Raw genomic sequence first — 23,728 nt, 5'->3', positions numbered from 1 at the left:
AACACAAAAAACAATACAGTAAGTACCAATAGAGATAAGTTGGAAAACCTGGTCTCTAAAGACTACATATGTATACATTGTGTCAATAACAACCTTCGGTTTCATTTTAAATATAAAAAACGATGTGCATACTTCTAATGCATCAAGAAGTACTACAAAATCTGTTAACAATCATCAAAATGCATGTTTTTTTTTGTTTGTTTTTTTTGTTTTTTGTTTTTGTTTTTTTTGTTTTTTTTTTTTTTTTTTTTTTTGTTTTGTTTTTTTTTTTTTTTTTTTTTTTTTGTTTTTGTTTTTTTTTTTTGTTTGTTTGTTTGTTTGTTTGGTTGGGTTTTTTTTTTTTTTGGCTTTTTGGCTTTTTGCCATTTTCCTATGTGACGTCATCAATGTCAATTTAAGGTTGAGTATTTTTAACACCGATTTTAGTGCACAGTTACCAAGATAAACTTTAACCAAGTTTTATAATTTTCGGCCACTCAGTCAAAAATATTTCGCATTTTATGTTATCCTGCGTTTTTCTTTTTTCCTTTCAGTATATTTTTTTCTTATTTTATTCGTCAGGGTTAGGGGTAGGGCATTTCTATTCATAATTTGTTTTGAGTTTTCTTCCTTGTTTAAAAAGACGTCAAAAATGAGTAATCCTGTTTCAGAATTTTTCAGCTATTACATTTTCTCTTCCGTTTAAAGGTCTTTAATTGTTATTATTCTCTGTCCGACTTTCTTTTCGAAGCCATGACATGGAACTTTAAGATGTAGTAAGAACTACATCTTGAAATATTTTTCATTATTTTTCATTTTATCATTATGAAATACGAGATAACGAACAGTAATCATTTAAACAATACAATCAGCAGCAGAGCTAACACGAACCTTTAAAAAATATCAGAGGTGGGATCAGGGGCCATGGAGCAGTAAACATTCTCTGTCGACCAATAACACGCGCCGTGTGCTTCTTGTTATGATCGGGAAAAACGGAAAATCCGTTGAAAATTTAGTGTGTACTGTTGAACCATTTTAATACATGGGGATCAATCAAAATTTTACTTGTTCGTGGGGATGTATTTTTATGGGTTACTCGTTTTATCGGTAGATTCAATAAATCAATACGCTTACTAAATAAATGTTTGTGGGGATGGGTGACCCACGAAATCCACGAACATTTGCCCTCAGGACCAATGATGAATCCACAGTAAATAATGTCCTAACAATAAGTATGAAAAACCAGTCAGCATTCGATTTAATGACAGATTGTATTTGCTGACAATTAAGGTCATTGTATTGACCATAGAATGTGTGAATTGATGACTTTAAACGAGACTGTTGATGTTCTTGTTTTATCTGCTTATTTGTTTGTCCATAGCTTGCCTTAAATTATTTTAGAAATTGTTCGTATGTATAGCAAACCCTTGCATATATTATTAAATGAAAGACATAAACCCCATATGTTGGTGATAAGTGTATATTGCTACATAAATAAGGCAAAATAACGATAGAAAATTTCTCATGTTCATCAAAAATTTATGTAAGTAGAGTTAGGTTACCATTTTTTCAAAAGGTACGTGCTTTTATTATTTCGCAATAGAACTGCGAATGATTTATAGTATTATAAATTTCAGCAGCTCCTGTTCTTACAAAATATGCACATCATGGACCCGCTAGGATTCAGCAGTGTAAAGTAAGACAGTGTTTACAATGTTATAGGGACACAAAGTTTTACTGTAACACGGGTAAACATGTCCTGTGTCTATTGTGTAAAAAACATGATATTGATCTAAATATATACCATGATGTTGTAATTTACCGAGAAAGAGATATATACATTCAGAAACAGGAGGTCTGTGTGAGACATCCAAGCAAGGTGTACACAATGTACCGTTATTCATGTAGACTTCCTATCTGTCTTCAGTGTACAGAACACAGAAAGCACAAAGTGCTTAACATAAAAACAGCATTTGATCTTACAATATAGAGAAATATACCATCATATCAGAAGCGAAAGGCTCTTTAACAGTAATTTTATCATGGAAGGAACGAAAACCGATATAAAAATTTATCACACAGAAATATCTTACTGTCAATCAGAGATATTTACAAAAGCTGAAAGACTTAAAAACCTTAGCATCATTGCTATAGATGATGCTGTATGCAGTCAAAAAAGTAGTTTTACTCATATGTTAAAACAACAGAAAAGAACTTTGGATAGATACCTTGCCAGCATAGAGACTTTTGAGCACAGATCTGAACAAAAAGCATTCCGACTAATAAAATTCCTCATATTCCTTAAGAGAACACGTGCTTTGCTGATAAAGAACACTGCTAATATTACACAAAACGCCCTCCTCTAACGGACCGAGGAAATCAACATTGAAGATGTAATCAAGTTGCTGAGTGAAATCCAGATCACAGAGACCGGGAAAAGACATGTAAGAAATGATTGTCTGCTCAAATTGATGCCTTCACCCGTCTTGCAAAAATCTGGCTTCGTGACGGGTGTTCGAGGGGTAGAACACGTACATGTCACTTTTGACATTAGACAAGGTCTGGGTTAAGGACTATTACAATAACAATCTTATCTTGACAAACACCGCAACAGGAGACGTGTTACATTATCTGACAGAAGTCGATAATTCCTGTGGAAGGGGAAAACATACGGTGAACATTAAAATGGTGCTCTTGTTTACATAGACACTGCTTTTAACATTAATATACTATTTTCGGATAACAAAAGAAAGACTATTAATAATGGTAAGGCAGTCGAATTCATATGGCTTCCACAGTGTGTCTTTTACTCTCTTTCAAACGGAGATCTACTGGTGGGGATGTATAGCACAGATACAGATAAAGGCAAGGTAAATCGCTACAACTACACAGGACAACACATACAGACAATACAACACAAAAAAGGTGAAAGACTCTATGATTCACCTCAATGCATCACAGAGAACCGGAATGGTGATGTTATTGTGTCTGACTCTGGTCAGCAAGCTTTAGTGGTGACAGGGCGTAGAGGAAATCATCGCTTCACGTACACAGGACCTGGACGAGTACTATGGCCACGTGGAATCTGTACGGACGAGCTGTCAAACATCCTGGTGTGTGATCATAAAAATGACAATATACAGATGATTGGCAAGAATGGCCGCTTCCTTCGAATGATAGCAACAGAAAAACATGGTTTAAAGCGACCAAGGAGCTTGAGTTATGATGACGTTACTCATCTTCTATGGGTTGGGTCTTGGTGGAACAACAAAGTGAGTGTATATAAATACATAAACTGAAGGGATTATTATACAGATCAATAAGATATTGAGTTATATTTTTATATACATGCACGCACCAAACTCTTACTGTTGTGTATTTTGGGATGCTTTTGATACGATCACCACAATTATTATTATCATTATTAACAAAGGAAAACATCATCAACCGGAAATAAGATTTATTGACACACCAAGTTTGGCTTTCCAGAAAGCCTGAATTGTCACTTCTTTGGCTTTATTGATGTCACAGAATAAACAATGGGATGTATTTTTTTTCTCAGCTTTTACAGTAGTAGGATGTGGGGGGTTTTTTTGGTATAAAGAGGGTGGGGCGGCCAGAAAAAAAATTGACAGCTTACAAGAACAATCTTTGACAAGGGAAAAAGGGGTGTCCAAACTCAAAAATCCTATTTCGTGGAGGGGATTAAAACACATTTTTTTTCCTAATACATTTCCATGGGACGAGTTGACTATGCTACAACAGAAAGTTGAAAGGAGGCAGCTTTACAATGAACATTTTCATCTAAAAAAGTTATGCTTGGAAAAAAAGTGGGAGGGGCGGTCCTCCTGATTTTATGTGCCTGTATCATTAACCTGTGTGAAAATATCCTTTATCCATATTTAATATTTTCAGTAAAATATTTGTAGAAAAACTATAGCCACTGAGCAATATTTGTATTTAAAAAAAATAGTGAACAATTGTTCTGCAAGAAGATGGGTTAAACCCTAAGCGTTCCTTTTGACTTTATTTCACAGCCGCTTACTCTTAAAGCAGCCAAGAAGATTAAAAGCGCCTACTTAAACTAGTCAGGCGTCAATTGATTTCCAAAGATTTTACTCGGTCTTATCTTAATAAGTAACTTGGCTATCGAGATGCTAGTAATTATCAAAGGAAAAATAAACCATTACTGCATCATACCCATTTGTTGCCCATATTCAAATTTTAACGGTAATCGGCTATATAGAACACATGTTTATTATACATGTAAGTACATGTACACACTATTGGGGAGAAAAACTAAAATAAAAAGGCCATCAATTGACTTTTTCTTGCGATACACATATAGCATTTTTTAAAAAAACATTGTACCTTATCCAAAGAAATTACGCTCACATGCATTTTAATAGAGGTAAATATATTTTTATTTCTATTTGTATCATATAAAATTAAGCGTGAAACCAATCATTGCACCCCTTGAAAACAATAAAGCTTTGCCTCGTGTGATTTATTGCGCTGGCCTGAAGTGCCTTATGTTTCACCATGGTCAACCTAAAACTCAGTATAACCTCACTTGTACTCAATGCAGGAATACAGGGCCGTTCAAGGTAATATCGTTGCTATATCGAGAACAAGTAATAAGCTTTGTCCAGTTTCTTATCTGAAAAATATATATATCATCTGCTGGTCTTGCTTTTCAGTTTAATGAGTTTATTTTCAGAGCCGTAACCTTTTAAAACTAGAAATATGTCCATAGGACATGAATTCCCCGCCGAGGATATATTAGTAATGCAACATTTTAACACAAATTGAGAAAAGTGAGGTCAAGGTCAAAGGAAAGGTCAAGGTGAAAAAATATTGATGCAGTTGAATAGCTTACATCAGTATGTATCAGCATATGACGTTTGACACTAATTTAAGAAAAGTGAGGTCAGTCAAAGGAAAGGTCAAGGTCAAAAAATATTGATGCAGTTGAAAAGGTTACATCAGTATGTTTTACCATATGAAGTTTAATAAAAATATTTTGAATGGTTTCTTTAAAATTGAGTTTAACACTAATTTAACAAAAGTGAGGTCAAGGTCAAAGGAAAGGTCAAGGTCAAAAAATGTTGATGCAGTTGAATAGCTCTCATCAGTATGTATCAGCATATGAAGTTTGATAACACTATCTTGAATGGTTTCTTTAAAACTGAGCTAAAAACTTATTTAAGAAAAGTGGGGTCAAGGTCAAGGGAAAGGTCAAGGTAAAAAATATTGATGCAGTTGAATAGCTCTCATCAGTATGTATCAGCATATGAAGTTTGTTAAAAATATCTTGGTTTCATTAAAACTGAGGTAAACACTAATTTAAGAAAAGTGAGGTCAAGGTCAAAAGGAAAGGTCAAGGTCAAAAAATGTTGATGCAGTTGAATAGCTTACATCAGTATGTATCAACATATGAAGTTTGATTACACTTTCTTAAATGGTATCTTTAAAACTGAGCTAAACACTAATTTAAGAAAAGTGAGGTCAAGGTCAAAAGAAAGGTCAAGGTCAAAAAATGTTGATGCAGTTGCATAGCCCTCATCAATATCTATCAGCATATGAAGTTTGATAAAAACATCTTGGATAGTTTCTCTGAAACTGAGCTTTGAACAGAGCTAAACGCAAAGTGTGACGGAAGGACAGACGGAAGGACAGAAGGACGGAAGACGGACATGACAAACACTATATGCCCCGGCCATATTCATGGCGGGGCATAAAAAGGCGTTTTCAAGTTATGTAAATCAAATAAAAGTTAGACGTGTTCTAGAGAGCTTCTTTCAGACGCTCTTACAAGTGTCGGTGAGTACGATTTACACAGCAACTGCAGCAGCTACCAACAGTATTCCAGATAGACTTTAACTTCTTTTGCTGGTTAACATATTCAAAACCTTTCTTGTAGAACTGATTGATAGGCGCTCAACACATATTTTATGTCTGTGTTCTGTTGTTTATTCTCTAAAATACTTAGAATAGAAATATTTTATGTTCAGATGAGTGAAACGAAGGAGAACATAAGATCCACTTTCCTCAGTTTGGTTATTTTATTTTTTTTTTTTTTTTTTTGTTACAATTATTTTTGCTATGGCCCCTGCTTTACTAGTAAGGTGCTTTAACCTCTGAGCTATCAACAGTCCATATAGTCTTAATGCAGCTTCAATTTACATTTTTTTGTACAACTATATATATATAATAATAAAGAAACACGTAACAAAGGTGGAAATGCATTTAATGGTGTTTTCTGACAAAACGAAAACCATGACATTTGAGATACTTCAACCAGATCTAACAATACACTCACATTTATAGTTGGGGGGGGGGGGGGGGGGGGGCAGGAAATATGAAACAGAGGAGAAATTACTATGTAAATTAACATATTAACATAAATGTTCAATTATTATATCTAATCCAATCAATTTTAAAAGCCAAATAGCAAGTGCCTGTTTTTGAAATCCAAATTATAAGGCAAAAATACTTTTTGAATTCTAAACAATCTAGAATCATACACTGAAAGTATTAACATCAAATAATATCAAGTTCTGCATTTAAATTGGTTAAATCAGTTACTGTATGTGTACATAAACTGGCATATTCAAAATTTAGCGCAATCACTGGGTATGGAGTTGTTGGAGAAATCATGAATTAGCATTATACACATCCGTGCTGTATATTGTATTTATACATGATTTCTTAGCGGATTCATGAATTACAGCATTGTTCTCTGCATCAAAGCCGCTAAAATATGAAGCCCGCTTTTTTAAGTACACATACCGTATTCAAATCAAAATACGTTCTGTACATGAAATGCCATTTCTTTGTTTATCTTCATCAGAAGAAACACCTAAATGCATGAAGTTCTAAGTTCCATCATACTAATTTAAAAGAAATATGTGGATATTTTTTTTTTTAGGACAAACATAATTTAAAACTCTTAAATTTGTATTAAGTTAATTACAAAACATTCTTCAGAACAAAATTACAACAAAATCCTTTTTAACTCATAGATTAACAGTTACAATAAATCTTTGAAAAAAATCCTTAATCACATGACAATACAGAAATGTACACAGACTTCATTATATAATAGTCATAAATATTTAAATATAAATGTATATAGACTTATATTCTTATAACCTCAGCTATCACAGATTACTTACAGTTTGTTTCTTAAGCACTTCATTTGCCTTACACACTGTGTTAAGGAAAGTCTATTTCATTTGTTAACAAAATCAAATGTAGGCACACAAAAATGTTTATATAATTCATCAGAAATTACAAATAAGTACATGTACATAAATGCCTTATTAAACATTGGAATACTAAATAGAACCACGGCAGCTTAGCCTATGTTTTAATTCTACATGTATATATTATATAGAAAGAATAACTTGTGTAAGTGTCACATAAATGTATAATTCTTAATTATACAAGAAACACACTATATGTCTAATTATGTTAAGTGACTTTCATTCTTATACAAGAGTCTTATAAACTAAGTAAAATTCTGTTTCTACTCTTTATGTAACTGGCATTAGAAATATGCGTATGTCAGCATTTATAGGATTTAAAGGAAAATTCATTGAGAGCAAACTTTTGGCGAACATAAAGGTTTTATGTGTATGTTAACTAAATCATGCAAATATCATTGATAATTATTGATAATTAATGGCTTTAGATCTGGATCTGACCAGGTCCCTATATTTCTTACATCCTATTGCATATAAATAAATATCTGAGAGGTGATCTAAGGAATTTGTCAGGAACAAAGATTTCTATAACAATGCTGTACACGTTACCTCAAATTATGATCATTGATAACATGCATGTCTACCAGCATTAGATTTGTGATGATTTTTAATGCATATCAAATTAGTCTAATAGTATGTGTTATATGCCTTACAATAAAAAGAATCTGTTAATGGAATGGACAAAAGGACATTTTTATGAGTTTTTAAAATACCCAACGTACTTTACACTGTAAAATTAAAGAGAGATCTAAAATATATGCTACACTTTGAATTATTATTCATAAGTTGCTGGTTTTCTTAGAAGAATTACCTAGTTAGTAAATATAAAAGGCCTGCATGCTGCTGTCAAAAAGCTGCCATTTCTCTGTTTCATTGCACTACATGCATTTTTTGGCAAATTTCAATAAATCTAAGAATTCATTACTACAGTCAACATGGTCAAGCTTTCATTGTAAATATCCAAAAAATATTTCATCACACGATATACAATGTAATCACTTCTTCTTAATCTGAAAAATTTTAACAATGTTAAAACAAAGTGAAAGTCTCTGTTTGATTATAAATATAACAAATATTACCAATTTACAATTACAAAATGTTCACTAAATTCACGAATGAAATGGTTACATCTAACATGAAATGACAAGGGTCTATAATGGTGGTGGTTTCTGAATTCAGATCTCTTGATATGCTTAAGAGTTGCTACTCAAAGCACCGAGTGGCAAGTTCTCTATGTTCGATGTGGCAGTTGTGAAATCAATTCAAAAGCACCATGAGTCAAGTTCTACATGTTCAATGTAGCAGATGTCAAAAACTTTGTTCTTTTCTTCTGTTTAATCTGTTCTGTCATCTACAAAATACAGTTTAATGATGTTTTATAAATCATCTTTTAAAAATCTTCTCAATAAACAAGTTGGGCCAGAAAAGATGAAACTTATGTGAAATCTTCAGTATACAGTGTAGATTCAAGTCTGCTTAAATCATTACTCCTGGGGCTAGGGAGAGGCTAAAAAATATAGGCGAAAAATGTTTTACATAGGAATTTATAGCAAAAATCTTTAAAAAATCTCTTTCTCAAGAACAGCAAGGTCACGAGTAGTGATATCTACAAAATACAGTTTAATGATGTTTTATAAATCATGTACAAGTATAAATAGGTAACTCTTTTTTAGCTCATCTGATCCAAAAGGCTCAAGTGAGCTTTTCTACATGTAATAGAAGAGTTGCCGACATCCGTCATCTGATGTGTTTCATCTGTAAACTTTTCCATTTTCGACTTCTTCTTGAGAACCATTAAGCCAATATCAGCCAAACTTTACACAAATCATCCTTAGGTGAAAGGGATTCAAGTTTCTTCAATTGAAGGGCCACTCCTTTTTCAAGGGGAGATAATTAAGAATAATTGAAAATTTAATGGCATCTTTTAAAAATCTTCTCAATAAACAAGTTGGGCCAGAAAAGATGAAACTTATGTGAAATCTTCAGTATACAGTGTAGATTCAAGTTTGCTTAAATCATTACTACTGGGGCTAGGGAGAGGCTAAAAAATATAGGCAAAAAATGTTTTACATAGGAATTTATAGCAAAAATCTTTTAAAAAATCTCATGCTCAAGAACAGCAAGGTCATGAGTAGTGATATTTATAAGGAAGCATCCTCAGATAGATGACAGATGAAAATTATGTGAAATCTTCATTAAATAGTGAAGATTGAAGTTTGTTCAAATCATGACCCCAGGGAATAAGATGGGGCCACAATGGGCAAAGTTTTACATGGGAATATATTGGAAATATCTTTAAAAAATCATCTCAAGAATTTTCAAGAACAGCAAAGCTATGAATATATTAGTCATTTTATATGGAAACATCCTAAGGAAGTATAGGTTCAAGTTTCTTCAAATCATGGCATTTGGCTGTACAGTGGGGCCACAATAGGTGATCAAAGTCACCTGTTTAGATAGGTTCTTGACCAGTCGATGTGTATCATTTTGACCACTTACCTGTTCCTTTACGTCAGTCAGTTGTTTAGATAGAATTTTTGACCAGTCTGTAACATTGACCAATAACCTGATCCTTTAAGTCAATCATCTGCTTAGAAAGGGTCTTGACCAGTTGGTTTGTATCATACTGATCACTAACCTGTTCCTTTATCGCAAATCTCGCTTGAAAGTTTACACTTCGACCGAAATTGCGTTGCGTTGAGTGATGACGCTATTTGATTTGACAATTGAACAATTTGAATCACCAGTTACATTTTATAAAACATGCGTTTTAATTGGTTGATTAGGACCCGCCCACTCTCGTGGGTATCCTTTGCCTACATATAGTTGGAAAGCGTCCAACGGTCTAGCCAATAGCCATGTTTGATGGTCAAAAACTGATGTTGACTTTTGAACTAAAAAAAAAAAAAGAAACAAACCAGAAAATCATATTTCAGCATGTGACATTCCTTTCACATACGGTACATGTATTGTTCAATGACAAAAACTGTTTTATCCTACAAGTATCTGCCGATTTCCTCTGCAATAAATTGACGACATTTTCCATTTTCGGCGTTCGTTAAAATTGAATAGTCTGTGACACTTTTCGGCGCACTAAAAATCTTTTTCTCTATGTTTCAGTCCCTAGTGATTGTGAACAAGTGAGCTTTACATATTGTGTATGCAAAACCAAGCAAATTGAAAATTCGGGTATTATTGTATTTAGCATACCCAACTGATACCGGAGCATTTGTTATTGAAAAAGTGTATTCATAGCTGGTAAAACACACGTGAAACATCGGAATTATTCAAAATGTTACTGTTTTATTGCCACAACTGTCGAAAATACCATGTTTCAAATGTGCGTGTGCTACTGCATACCCATTTTAACGGCCGTCATGGCAATAAACAAGCGCTAGAAAACTCGAAATACTTGTGTTTTTTCAGTGCAATTTTTACTGTAATGGCGAACATTATTTATGTATTCATTATAAAATAATAAATATCATATATACTTACATGTTAAAAATAAATAATCAAAAATATATATCCACCGAATCCAGGGACCTATATATTAGTACGTTTAATTCTATTGATGTACTGAAGAAGAAAACGAGGGAAAAACGGCCGTGTTTTTCAATCGCAGAAATATGCCCCGGTGTACATGTACAGATATATGAAGTCAACTCCTGCCAGTCCTTCAGAGATTTTATTTTACGGATTACCAACACTCACAATCTTTTAATAAGGTATTGCATCGTCCCACTTATTCACCAAAAAGAAAATACTTCAGCTTTTTTGCCCGTTTTTCTATCTTTCTTGGAAACATTCCACATTTTCGGCAATACATTTGAGAATGTAGGCGGACCTAGAAAAAATGCACCAATCAGATTCTTTGTTGGATTTCGCAATGGTATGTCAGTCAGATTCAATTGCATTTCAGGCAGATCCAACAGTGTTGTCACTCAACGCATCACTATTTCCGTCGTAGTGTATACTTTCAAGCAAGATTAGCGATAAGTCAGTCAAGCTGTTTAGTTCTTGGCCAGTTGGTTTGTATCATATTGATCACTAACCTGTTCCTTTAAGTCGGTGAGCTGTTTAGACAGGTTCTTGACCAGTCGATTTGTAGCGTCGAGCTGAGCCTGTAGATTTCGGTAATCACTTTGTTCTCCCTCGCTGTCTTCCGCCGTCAGAGACATCGCTCGCATTCTGGGGAACCAGTCCAAATTTTTCTCCTACAAAGCCAATCAAAAATACTAACGCATTATGTCTTCTCAATGAAAATTATTATGAACAGATGATCCAGTAAATCTATTATATTTAGCAAGTACTATAAATGACGGAAATGTATTTTTGAACATTACTGTAGATTAAATTAAGTGCATTTCTTAGCTTTCTCATTTTTGTGTGCATATATTTGCAAGACATTAAGCTTTGTACTTGAATTAGCAGAAGTTGTCCTTTTATCAAAGGTGCTTAAAAGGATACACAGCCAAATGTAATATGTTTACAGCATATTCAAGATTTAAATTAACATCAAGTTGCCATAAAATCGATTCATTTAGTTTCTGAAGAAATTCAATTGTAAGCACTAAAGATCCATGGACCATCTGATACATAATGAGAGACTACCTTGACCATCTGGTACACGTAGCTCTCTGGTCCAGTAAATTCTGTATGATCCTTGACCTTGACAAGGACAATAAAGTTTAGGTAATGCCACATATTGTGTTCCTTTGATTTGTGTTCATCAAAAGAAACCGATTTATTGTCAAAATTACTTCGATTTAGTCCTGAAAAAAAAAAAAAAAAAACCAGTAGAACTTACTTTTTTTTATCCATGTTTAGAATGCTAAATAAATATACTAGTTAATGGTTTTAATATTAAAGAATTTTATCATCAATTGCAAAACTTGAAAACTTCCAGTATGTTTGAAATGAAATTACAATATACATGTACATGTATATTTGCATAAGAACTAAAATTAAACTGAAAACTTACCACAAACAAAACAAGTATTTTTGAGAATTTCATCTTTTTGCTGCTTTTCACTCCTGAGATCAGCAAACGTGTCGATGATGACACCAAAAATGAGGTTAAGGACGATAATGATAACGATGAAGAAGAAGAGAAGATCATACACGACTCGGGCCACAAACAGGTTCTCCTACAATATAGTCAGAAGTTATTTAATTTTTATTTGTCAGTACATTTTATTAGCAGTACTTAACATCATGTGAGGATAGAATTTCTATGTGTATAAATACCCTGATGTCTGGTTTTCTGAGCAGGTCACCGATCCCCCCGCCGTTCCTGAGGCCATGGTTGAGGGAGGTCAGGATACACATAATCAGGGAGTCACAAACCCTCTGTTTACCATCCTCTGTTGTGTCAGCTGCCAAAAAATATAGGAATGATGATAATTTTTTCTTCTACATGCTATAATGGAAACAATTTTCAAAGGGTGTCTTGTCAATCTACGTGAGCGGTGCAAAAATTTTGTTTGAGTATTTATTTGACATCCTGACACCCACCTGACACATCCTGGGTTGATCTGACACCTTCTGTTACAGCACTACAGTTCTGACTCTCACATGTACCATTATCTGTATCATTCACTGCTAAAAACAACAAAACATAAAGAGGTGATAGAGATAAACATGGGTGCTTTTGTTCATTCATTACAGGAAAATTACTCACTAAAAATTCCATTTAATAAGAATTCAAAATGTAAGACACTATTCCTAGACTTTATAAATGTAAATGTATGCCTGAATTGTGACTGTAAAACCTGTGTTGGATATAGAGAAAACAGACATGAATTTTACAAATTTTAAACTTTTGATACCTTCCCCTATCAGTTGTGGTATGGGGTCGACCTCCAACAGGAAGTCGTCCTGGAAACAAATGTAGCCAATGATGGAGAACAAATAGATAATGATGACTGCCAGTACTGCTGTCAGGATGATAGAGCGGCCATTCTTAGTCACTGATTTAATCACATTCCATAATGTCTCCTCTCTGTTGATCACATCCAGTAACTATAACAGTATACAAATACAAACTGTAACTATACAATACAGTCTTCAAAAAAAAAACTCTGAGCCACAAGTCAGTAGTGTATTGTGCTGCAAACTGCACATAAGAGAAAATCACCTTATTAACGTTGCATGTTCCATATATTTACAAAAGAGTAAAAAAATTCAAATTCTTCTAATACTACTACATAAATACAGTATATTTTGATTTTCTGATATATATTACTCTTTTCTAAATTAACTATATATTCGTTATGGGAGTTATGATAAATTTCAATGACTTATTGTATATATATATACTTATATATATATATATATATATCAGTTTCCTTTTGATATTTAGGCCTTACCAATATACTATAGAAGAATTCGTGAACACACAGTCCTAAGATACAAAACACTAAATAGATGATGTGGTACATGAATCTGAAGTCTGTTAGCACCTGTCGGGGGAGCTTTGTGAACGTCCCTTGATTTCCCATCATACTTATCAAAAATATACCTTTGTTTATCACCTGTTAAAAAAAATCATATACCTTTATTTACTATCAAAAATAATGGTGGTGATTTATTTACACAAGAAATTGTCTTAAGATGCATGAATTTATGTCTCAAGTCTGAAATGCTTAAATCATGAACAATTTAAGAAAATATCTATTTCAAACCTTTTCCTCACTCTCATCCAATATTTCAAAAAGTTAGGTTAACATCTGCCATTTGAAACACAGAAGGTTATATTACAAATTATAAACTTTAAGATAACTTCATGCCAGACATCATCAGATAAATACTTACATTAATAGCGCCTAATAACCACAGTGTAGTGTCCAGCCCCACAGAGAAAATAAACCGGAAAATTGTGGAAATAAAAAATGTCCTAATTGCTGCTGGATTGACCCCCACCATAGTCACCAGAGCCAGGGAACCAAACATGGCTGTCCAGATCAAACCAGAAAGCTTAGGGTCCAGTTCTGCAGAATTATGTGAAAGAAAATTGTTAAGACTTCAACACATGTAATTCTTCATACTTCCATTAACTTTTTTAATTCATGGAAAATGAATTAATCACTTCTCTCAGGGAAAATAATTGCAGACTTAATAACTTAGAAATTCCTGTTTCAGTATAAATGACATTCATTGCAAATTTTCATCTGTTACAGAATAATCACAACAGTAATTTAAGTATCACTAAAATTTTCTGTTTTCCAATTCTGAAGCTGAATTATTCAGACCTCTCTAGTACGTACCTTTCTTGACCTCTGTAAATGGGTAGAAGAACGCCACTAAGAAGTTGAGGAGCACAGCAAACTGGAAGGTGATGCTGCTCCATAACGACATGTGACTACTGAACCACGACAGGTAGGGGTTAGCTAAATAAAGAAAAGACGTGCTAAATTAGGACAGTTAAGGGTAAGCTAAACAAAAATTAACAGAACAATACAACAAAATTTGTTCAGATAAGGGTTTGATAAATTATACATTTGACCTCTGAATTAAGACAGGTAAAGGCCATGAAAACAAAAGTTGTACACTGACTGCAAACTTTAATGAATTCAAAATAACATGTACATGTGAATAACAATACAAAGAGCAGTAACTGTTCCAAATGTCTACATGTACATGAAAACGCATGTAGAAGAACACTGGCTAAACTGTATTGCAGTGACCTTGACCTTAATTAACATAGAAGAGGTCATTACCTCTTACAATTCAACAATAATTACTTCGAAAATTCTGTGGTGAGCATTGAACTTAATCATAGAAAGGTCTTTACAATTCAATAATAATGGCTTCAAATTACAAAAATGTAGTGGAAAGAAAAAAATGGACATAAATACAATGGAAATATGATGTATTCAACAGAAGAAAATTTCATCCTTTTCACAAATCTAATGCTCTTTATTTAGATAATATACTGTAAGAAATGAGATGAGTTTTTGGATTTTATGATTACATTCTCAATATAAATTACTTGACAATTATAACATGACCCACCCCTCAGTTTTTTCTGCCACCTCATCTCAGCAAACATATCCTCCACTTTCTCAAAGAAGTCGGCCACTTTACTGCCCTGCTCGTCTCGCTCGGTGGTGTAGTAAATACGAGTCTTTGTCTCCTCCGTGAGATACTCACAGATCTCGGGAATCGGAAACACGATTCTCTCCATAGATCTGTCCTGTCTCACAATCTGTTCAGAAATTCAACTTTGATATATTCTCTTACCAATACATTTAAATTTCAAAATGAACATTCTTATAATTTACTTAAGGTAAAGATCTAGTAACATGTGTAAATGAGTTTAGACTGTCTTTCTGAAGCTAGATCCATTATGACGTCATAGTTAATTTAAACTTAATTTTTCCCGTACTTCATGGCTGTAATAGAATTATGTAGAAAATGAAGCATTTTCATGGAATTCAATTTGAAATCATTTCAAAAGTAACCCCGATACCTATATTCAATTAAATATCATTTTAAAGTAGAGGTCAAGAAGATACGAAAAACTGTTTTCTGAGAGACTGTGGGCAATATTGATACATTTCCTTTTTCTGAGATGGAAAAAACTCTGAAATGTATACCTGACTTTCTTCATTTTTCATTGAAAATGACAGTTTAAATTGTTTTTTCGGTGAGTTTACCTAAAAATTATGTCCCGATACACCTTATTTTACTAAGCTATAAAGGATCATTAAAAGAACTCGCCCCTCAAATTTGAAAAATGTGTAGGCACCTTTCATTTACTAGATCTTGACCTTAAAACAATCATTTGTATGAAAAATTTAAGGGATGAAATTGTAGTCACTGCAGGTAACTCAATGATACTGTAGATTTGATTTGTGTACCTCTATCTGAGCTGTGTGTTTCTCATAGAACTCCAAAGCCTGGTCTCCCCATAAGTCACCACTAGGCTTCAACAGATGGGCCAACCTCTCACTGTGTAAGGACAACTACCAATAAAGAAAACATACAAATTAAACATGGTCTCTTTGATTGATGGTCATGTGAAATGTACCGTGATTTATTATATTTCAAAAATGTGTCCATTAGCCAATTATTATTTCTTTATGTGACACCTCCCTCTTACCTGTGTGGCCAGGATATAGATATTGTGGCCCACATCTTTGGGCAATGCCTCTTCCTTACCTGTGTGGCCAGGATATAGATATTGTGGCCCATATCTTAGGGCGATGCCTCTTCCTTACCTGTGTGGCCAGGATATAGATATAGTGGCCCACGTCTTTGGGTGACACCTTCTTACCTGTGTGGCCAGGGTATAGATATTGTGTCCCACGTCTTTGGGTGACACCTCTCTCTTACCTGTGTGGCCAGGATATAGATATTGTGGCCCACGTCTTTGGGTGACACCTTCTTACCTGTGTGGCCAGGATATAGATATTGTGTCCCACATCTTGATGTGACCCCTCTCTCTTACCTGTGTGGCCAGGATATAGATATTGTGACCCATGTCTTTATGTGACACCTCCCTCTTACCTGTGTGGCCAGGATATAGATATTGTGGCCCACGTCTTTGGGCGACGCCTCTTTTCCCTCTTCTTCATCATCATCATCAATCGATGCTTCCTGGTGGAACGCATTCTTGGCGATGTCAACCTAAATGATCAGAAGTCAGTAATTAAACACAACATTTCAGTAGTGACAAACATCAACAGTACAGGATTGTTAATGATGGCAAATAAACCATAGTTATTGTGTTAGCAGAATGGAAATATTGCCAATGTTGAAGTAAATAAAACAGATTTTAATTGGTAATTATTTGTTAATATAATTGATATATAATTATATATAACGGATTAGGTAATGTTACTTCAGAATCTATTAAATGAAAGTGTATTAGATAAAGTGATGAAATGAAAATACTACACTAAATAGTCGTAAATAATGCAATTTGAAAATGAGGCACAGACAAAAATAATTATGCATAATGAAATACATGTAATTTTTTTTTTTTAATGTAAAAAATAAGTGAAAGATACAATGTACAAACAAAATACAGATACTATTATATAGTAATGATACAACTGCAAGATTTACAAACCGACATATAAACTTTTTTTTCAAATTATGCCTGAAAACAGAATGGCACCACTCCATAATTCTCAAGAGAGTTAATTAAAAATAAATCATCAACAAAAATCAAAAAACCACATCAATGCATTTCATGATAAACCATAAAAAAGAGACGTAAAATAAAATTCTACATAGGACCATGCCAGATAAAATGCAGAGAGCTACAGGGTGTTATTGTTGACCTTGGAGACAACTGATCCATCCTGTGTAGCCAGCTTAAAGACCACACCTAATGACTCCACCTGTCAGGAGTAACAAGGGACATCACTCTGTCACACAGTCACACAGGAGTTACACAACTTCCCTCTCTTTATATATTAAGCTATAATTTTTTCTTATTCATTTATGACAATAAAAAACAGAGAAAATGTTATGGTCACTGAAACAAAAAGCTTACTTTGTTTTGTCAACAACTTATTTTTAAAAAATTTAAGGCTAGAAATTCATCAGATTTTGTGTCATAATTCTTCAAAACAATTTTTGTCTGGTTCTTCTAGCTCAGACTCATTCAAAAGTGATATTTGTTTAACCACCAAATTAAAGTTACTAGATACTTACAACATCTAATAATTTTTTTTCTACAGAAATCTATTTTATATTTTTAAACTCTAAATGGGAGTTTTGAAATTAAATTTTAATAGACAGATCTCTGTTTTAAAATTTTACAATTTTTACCAACTCTGATTCACCGACATCCAGAAATGTGCCTGGAATGTGCCCACAGGTTTAATGCATGGCTATAAAATTCAGTTTTATCAACCAAGCAGAGATTGGGTTCACTTGGTGGAAATCTAGATTAACTATAGATTCAGTAAGATTACTCAGTTTAATTTTTTTTTTTTTTTTTTTTTTTTTTTTTTTACACTTTTGTCTAGAAAAACTCATAATTTGATCTAAACCCCAATTCACTACACTATGAATTCCTAAAAATCATAAAAGATTGAATCATTTCTTTAGATAGGTATCAAATATGACTGTGTACTAATAATATGTAACTATTTCTTCAATTAATAATGTATAATATTCTTGGTTTTCATTTTATATACTATGATATGTGTATGTTATTAAACAATTAAGCAAGCAGTATTATTTTGAATCAAACAAAACAACATAAGATTGGGTTAATACATAGTTAAACAGAGGTATATTATTGTGTTACAATACAAAGCTTAAAAAAATCAAATTTAAATGACAAATGAAAATATGTGTAAATTTAAATTCATTTTCAAATTTCTTGGACAAATAAAAATTAAATTTGCTGTAAGTATATTATATAAAGCATGTTAAGAAAAACTGGCATTACTGAATAAATACAGTGTACAGTTTACCAGTTGTTTTGGATTCATGTTGTATAAAATTCTCTCAGCATTCTCACTGTCATGTCGACTCTCCATAATAGCCAATAGACACTTGGAGGCGTTATTCTACAACATAAAATTAGATTTTAGACATTTCCAGTTCAAGTTTCTATAAAAAAAAAACCAAACACATTCCTTATTTTACCACAGAAACCTTATGTTGAGAAAACTCTTCCAAATGAACTACATATTTGATGGTGACTTAAAAGCAAACTCGGACACAACTATGAACTCTGCTGTTACAATAAATCAGTATTAAGAATGATCTTGTGGTAGTTAATAGAATAATGTTGTTACAATAAATCCCTTTCACAGACTCCTTGTATCCCTGCTTGTTTCTGCCGCCTACCTTGAGCTCCAGTACTAGAGCCAGTTTGTTTTTTCCCAGAGGGTTGATTTCATTCAACAGCAGCGCTATAATGATGTCTATTCCGTTACTCTCATGCATAGCTATGGCATTCTACAAAACATTCAATATATTCAGATCATTTATTCCAGCAACTCACTATTTTACAAAACATTCAACATATGTTAAATCCGTGTTACACCTGTGTTATATATGGCTGTCATGTATCATGGCTGTGTTATATTTTGTTCGTATAACCTGTGTTATACCTGGTTGTCATGTCTGTGTTATAATTTGTTTGTATAACCTGTGTTATACCTGGTTTTCATGTAACATGGCTGTGTTATATTTTGTTTGCATAACCTGTGTTATACCTGGTTGTCATGTAACCTGTGATATACCTGGTTGTCATGTCTGTGTTATATTTTGTTTGTATAACCTGTGTTATACCTGGTTGTCATGGCTGTGTTATATTTTGTTTGTATAACCTGTGTTACACCTGGTTGTCATGGCTGTGTTATATTTTGTTTGTATAACCTGTGTTATACCTGGTTGTCATGGCTGTGTTATATTTTGTTTGTATAACCTGTGTTATACCTGGTTGACATGGCTGTGTTATATTTTGTTTGTATAACCTGTGTTATACCTGGTTTTCGTGACAGGGTCCCTGACAGTACTCTGTCAGACTAGTAAGAGCCTGTATGATGAGGTCTACATTGTGTTCGTTGATGTACAGTCCCAGCAGTCCCAGTCCGCCTGTCGTACTGCCACAGATCGAGTCCAGAAACTGCAGCGTCTCACAAATCAAATTGTAGGGTTTAGCATGGTTTGCTTGGTGTCTCAAAAAATTCTATAAAGGTTAAAAAAAATCATGCCCTTATCTTTCTAACTATATGTTGGTGTTACCGTTGTTCACAATACAATGCCATTACTAATTTTTTCAATGCCATTACTAATTTTTTCAATCTCGATAGATGCTATGGTTTATTTCAAATGGCACTTTGACTGCTTTAGTTTACTTTTCCATGAAATTTACTTTACAATTTAAAGTTAATTGTAACTTTATGCAATCATTTTTCAAACCATCTTGTTTTCTCCTTTTTTCTTATTATATTTTCTTTTTCATAGGTAATAAACCCTCCCTCCCCCTGTAGAATATCAGCTCACCTGTACAATATATCAGTTCACCTGTACAATATATCAGTTCACCTGTACAATATATCATCTCACCTGTACCATATCACCTCATCTGTACAATATATCACCTCACCTGTACAATATATCACCTCACCTGTAAATCAGAGTTGTGGTTCTCACACAGAAGCTGCAGGAAACGTAGAATGTACTTCATCAGAGCCACATTAGGGGGCAGTTTCTTTTCCTCCTTCTCTTTATTGGCTTTCTCTAGAGCAGCTTCCTCACTCCCAGGGTGAGGCCCACGCCCCTCTTCCTGCTCCTCACCCTGACGGGCTGCACGACGAAGTCGAAGCAGACCCCCATGCTCATCTTCACCATCCAATCGCCTTAAACCTTGATAAACAATATGCATTGAAACATAGATGCAAAGCCACAATGCTAATACACTATTCAAAATAGCACATTCCAAACATAGGGGATTATAAAGAAAATAAAGAGGCCCATGGGCCACAATGCTCACCTGAGTCAATATGGCCCTGTTGTTCTTCATCAGCAGATTTTCCTCCTATATATTCATATGTAAAGTTTTGAGCGCCTGTCACCAAACTTGAATCTATACTACCTGAGGATGCTTACATATCAATATGACTCATCATGGCTTTGTTGTTCTTGAGAAGAAGATTTTTTAAAGATATTTCCTATACATGTTCTATTGTAAAACTTTGATCCCCCATTATGGCCCCACCCTACTACTGGAGGATGCCTTGAACAAACTTGAATCTACAATACCTGGATGCTTCCATATCAATATGACTAATCATGGCTTTTCTGTTCTTGAAAAGATTTTTAAAGATTTTTCCTATATATTCCTATGTAAAACTCTGATCCCCCATTGTGGCCTCACCCTACCCTCAGGGGTCATGATTTGAAAAAAAAATGAATCTGCACTACTTAAGGATGATTCCATATTCAATATAACTAACTGTGGCTTTGTTGTTCTGTAGAAAAAGATTTTAAAGATTTTTTTCTATATATTCCTATGTAAAAATTTGATGACCCATTGTGGCCCCACCATACCCCCGGGGGTCATGATTTGAACAAACTTGAATCTACACTACCTGAGGATGATTCCATATCAATATGACTAATTGTGGCTTTGTTGTTCTTGAGAAGAAGATTTTTCAAGATTTTTCCAATATATTCCTATGTAAAAATTTGACCCCCCATTGTGACCCCACCCTACCCCTGGGGGTCATGATTTGAACGAATTTGAATCTACACTACCTGAGGATGATTCCATATCAATATGACTAATTGTGCCTTTGTTGTTCTTAAGAAGAACATTTTTCAAGATTTTTCCTATATATTCCTATGTGAAACTTTGATCCCCCATTGTGGCCCAACCCTAACCCCGGGGGTCATGATTTGAACAAACTTGAATTAACACTACCTGAGGATGATTCCATATCAATATGACTAATTGTGGCTTTGTTGTTCTTGAGAAGAAGTATTTTAAAGATTTTTCCAATATATTCCTATGTAAAACTTTGATCACCCATTGTGGCCCCACCCTAACCCCGGGGGTCATGATTTGAACATACTTGAATTTACACTACCTGAGGATGATTCCATATAAATATGACTAATTGTGGCTTTGTTGTTCTTGAGAAAAAGATTTTTCAAGATTTTTCCTATATATTCCTATGTAAAACTCTGATCCCCCATTGTGGCCTCACCCTACCCCTGGAGATCATGATTTCAACAAACTTGAATCTACACTACCTCAGGATGATTCCATATCAATATGACTAATTGTGGCTTTGTTGTTCTTGAGAAGAAGATTTTTTAAGATTTTTCCTATATATTCCTATGTAAAACTTTGATTCCCCATTGTGGCCCCACCCTACCCCTGGGGGTCATGATTTGAACAAACTTGAATCTACACTATGTAATGAAGGTTTCACATAAGTTTCAACTTTTCTGGCACAATGGTTCTTGAGAAGAAGATTTTTAAAAGACGACACCAAATTTTCACCAATTCTTAATTATCTCCCCTTGGAAGAGGGCGTGGCCCTTCATTTGAAAAAACTCGAACCCCCTTCACCCAAGGATGCTTTGTGGCAAGTTTGGTTGAAATTGGCCCAGTGGTTCTGGAGAAGAAGTCGAAAATGTGAAAAGTTTACAGACGGACGGACGGACAGACAGCTAGACAGACGGACAGACGGACTACAGACAAAATGTGATCAGAAAAGCTCACTTGAGCTTTCAGCTCAGGTGAGCTAAAAATCAGAGGGTAAAAAATATGAAAACTTATACAGAAATTCAATTAGCAATCATATGCATGGCTATATTGGTTATTTTTTATAATTCATATTAAAGGTCAACTGAGAGTGTACAATAATTCCATTCCATACACTTCAGTCTTATAACAATGGTCTGTCTGACTAATTAATATCACAGGGCAGTCTACTATAATTTATATCATTTCACTCCTTTATTGTTAGTTTCCCTCCCCATAAACCCTACCCCCATTCCTATTTTTTCCAGTGCCCCTCCCCTTACCCCTTCTGTTCCTCCTTCCTTTTCAGTGTCCTTACTCTTATCCCCTCTGTTCCTACTTTACATCCAGTGCCCCTCCCCTTACCCCCTCTGTTCCTACTTTACATCCAGTGCCCCTCCCCTTACCCCCTCTGTTCCTCCTTCCTTTTCAATGCCCCTCTTACCCCCTCTGTTCCTACTTTACGTCCAGTGCCCCTCCCCTTACCCCCTCTGTTCCTCCTTCCTTTTCAATGCCCCTCCTCTTACCCCCTCTGTTCCCCCTTTACTTTCAGTGTGTCCTCCCCTTACTCCTTCTGTCCCTCCTCAATTTCAGTGCCCTCTAACCCCCCTCTGTTCCTCCTTCACTTTAAGTGCCCCTTTCCTTCCCCCCTCCATTCCTCCTTCACTTTAAGTGCCCCATCCCTTACCACCTCCCTCAATCTTCCTTCCTTTTTATTGCCCCTCTCCTTAATCCCTCTATTCCTCCTCTCTTCTTAGTGCCCCTCTCCAACTCCCTGTTCTTCCTTCCTTTTTATTGCCTCTCTCCTTACCCCCTCTGTTCCTCCGCTGAATGGCTGCCTCTTTGTTTTCCTTCTGTTCATCTGTATTCTTCTCACTCTCCACTGTGTTGACAGTGATGCCTTTGATTTCCTCCCGAGCCTTCACCATTCTGTTATAGAACACTCTCAGGAAAGTTTCTGAGTTCTTATCTTTGGTTAATCTTCTGTAGATGGATTTCTGGAAAAGATTGGGATATCTGGATGACGATGTTGTTTGATAGCCTTAAATCATGTGGCAGAGGGATAATGGCAGTCACTGTAAATTGCTGGAGAAATGCATAGGGAACACCAAAAGGAAATAATATTAGAAGTACATGTAAAACTGCATTTTCATTCCAAGTGAAACATTTTTGTCTAGGAAAATCTGTACAGACAATACAAACTGTAATTATCCCTTGTTTAACTATTGCCATTATTTATATGTATATACTC

The 23,728-nt window shown here is 34.4% G+C and overlaps 2 protein-coding genes across 5 annotated transcripts in view; both read right to left on the bottom strand.

Moving 5' to 3' along the window:
• Window positions 1–16,572, bottom strand: part of LOC133195512 (inositol 1,4,5-trisphosphate receptor type 1-like) — a 37,802-nt gene extending 21,230 nt beyond the window's left edge. The window contains exon 1 of the mRNA XM_061331374.1: window positions 16,528–16,572. The gene's annotated coding sequence lies outside the window, so the exon portion shown is untranslated. The remainder of the gene's footprint in view (window positions 1–16,527) is intronic.
• The window catches only part of LOC133195509 (inositol 1,4,5-trisphosphate receptor type 1-like), a 65,302-nt gene continuing 47,786 nt past the window's right edge, over window positions 6,213–23,728 (bottom strand). For 2 of the 4 annotated variants that reach the window (XM_061331369.1, XM_061331368.1), the window contains exons 42-60: window positions 23,288–23,474; window positions 20,353–20,591; window positions 19,708–19,911; window positions 19,065–19,175; window positions 18,686–18,781; window positions 17,540–17,599; window positions 16,761–16,880; window positions 16,112–16,216; window positions 15,264–15,456; window positions 14,516–14,638; window positions 14,064–14,239; window positions 13,619–13,783; window positions 13,079–13,271; window positions 12,765–12,851; window positions 12,498–12,625; window positions 12,232–12,397; window positions 11,862–12,022; window positions 11,303–11,464; window positions 6,213–8,598 (exon numbers count right to left, since the gene is read on the bottom strand). In XM_061331369.1, coding sequence (XP_061187353.1) covers window positions 8,533–8,598; window positions 11,303–11,464; window positions 11,862–12,022; window positions 12,232–12,397; window positions 12,498–12,625; window positions 12,765–12,851; window positions 13,079–13,271; window positions 13,619–13,783; window positions 14,064–14,239; window positions 14,516–14,638; window positions 15,264–15,456; window positions 16,112–16,216; window positions 16,761–16,880; window positions 17,540–17,599; window positions 18,686–18,781; window positions 19,065–19,175; window positions 19,708–19,911; window positions 20,353–20,591; window positions 23,288–23,474 — 2,742 coding nt within the window. In that variant the 3' untranslated portion in view covers window positions 6,213–8,532. The remainder of the gene's footprint in view (window positions 8,599–11,302; window positions 11,465–11,861; window positions 12,023–12,231; window positions 12,398–12,497; window positions 12,626–12,764; window positions 12,852–13,078; window positions 13,272–13,618; window positions 13,784–14,063; window positions 14,240–14,515; window positions 14,639–15,263; window positions 15,457–16,111; window positions 16,217–16,760; window positions 16,881–17,539; window positions 17,600–18,685; window positions 18,782–19,064; window positions 19,176–19,707; window positions 19,912–20,352; window positions 20,592–23,287; window positions 23,475–23,728) is intronic. The other 2 variants (XM_061331370.1, XM_061331371.1) reach the window with 1 other exon arrangement.

Source organism: Saccostrea echinata, unplaced genomic scaffold (assembly GCF_033153115.1).
Source record: "Saccostrea echinata isolate AGI-Se365-2 ecotype Australia unplaced genomic scaffold, CSIRO_AGI_Sech_v1 ptg000029l, whole genome shotgun sequence".
In the NCBI taxonomy this organism is placed as follows: Eukaryota; Metazoa; Mollusca; class Bivalvia; order Ostreida; family Ostreidae; genus Saccostrea; species Saccostrea echinata.
This window is presented reverse-complemented; position numbering and strand designations above follow the sequence as displayed.